The sequence below is a fragment of the Nanorana parkeri genome, unplaced genomic scaffold (assembly GCF_000935625.1).
Source record: "Nanorana parkeri isolate BGI_ZX_2015 unplaced genomic scaffold, ASM93562v1 scaffold3758, whole genome shotgun sequence".
Taxonomy (NCBI): domain Eukaryota; kingdom Metazoa; phylum Chordata; class Amphibia; order Anura; family Dicroglossidae; genus Nanorana; species Nanorana parkeri.
The window spans coordinates 8213-9328 of NW_017310026.1; the positions used below are offsets into that span (position 1 = coordinate 8213).

A 1116-nucleotide genomic window follows, 5' to 3' on the forward strand; every position below is an offset into this window, starting at 1 on the left:
CCTCCTCTGGGGGAACCCCGATGGATCCCTCCTCTGGGGGAACCCCGATGGATCCCTCCTCTGGGGGAACCCCGATGGATCCCTCCTCTGGGGGAACCCCGATGGATCCCTCCTCCTCCTCTGGGGAACCCCGATGGATCCCTCCTCCTCCTTTGGGGGAACCCCGATGGATCCCTCCTCTGGGGTAACCCCGATGGATCCCTCCTCCTCCTCTGGGGTAACCCCGATGGATCCCTCCTCCCATGGGGTAACCCCGATGGATCCCTCCTCTTCTTGGGGAACCCCGATGTTCTATGGAAGGTTGAGATAAGAATGAAGACCTGTGGGCTGCTCCTCCTCAGCACAGGACAGCTGGGAAGAGAAGCTCCGCCCCCTGTGATGTCATAGTGGATCCCCCTCATTGTCTATGAAATGTTTTCGGGTGATTGGTGTTCCTCGTCGGTGTTTATTTCATATTCTGTTTCCTCCCGCGGACAGGCCGGGAGGTCCGGGAACCCGTCTACCTCATGAATAACGAGAAGATGGCCCTGAGCTTCTGTTTCCGGGAGCAGTCTTGTTTCTCGGAGGGCTGCAGCCAGAGCCTATCGGTGACACCGCGGGAAGGAGCCGTCCCTCCGCTGGGCAGGTAGGGATCATATCTGTGGGATGCGTCCCGTCTTCTGAGTGCGATCCCACCACCAGGGAGGGCCACAGTGTGCTGCCCCCATATCTGTAACATACCGCCCCCGTACTTCCCGTGCCGTTATCTGGAGAGCCGTAAAGAGCCCCGGCGCAGACAACGGAACCCGCCATTGCATTACCATTCCACCGGGCGGCTTGCCATGCTCCTCTGCACCTCCCTGAAATGGAGGCCCCCGCTTTCTGCATACCTGCCCCCCACCCTTATTATGGGCCCCATATGCAGTTGCTAAGGGCCTAGGCCAGGAATGGCCAAACTCCGCCCCTCCAGCTGTGGGTGGAACTACGAATCCCATGGGGCTTTGCAAGATTTTCACAGCCACGACTCCTGGAGAGAGATGCATCATGGGATTTGTAGTTTCACCCCACAGCTGGAGGGGCGGAGTTTGGCCACCCCTGGACTAGGCCCTAGGCAGTGCATCTGCACCTGATGCTGGA

At 59.5% G+C, this 1116-nt stretch overlaps 1 protein-coding gene across 1 annotated transcript in view; it reads left to right on the top strand.

Annotated features, from left to right (window-relative positions):
* LOC108803460 (hydrocephalus-inducing protein homolog) overlaps positions 1-1116 on the top strand; it is a gene marked incomplete at its 5' end in the record, with an annotated part of 21116 nt that overhangs the window by 7760 nt on the left and 12240 nt on the right. Inside the window, one exon of the mRNA XM_018575298.1 lies at positions 478-625. Coding sequence (XP_018430800.1) covers positions 478-625 — 148 coding nt within the window. The remainder of the gene's footprint in view (positions 1-477; positions 626-1116) is intronic.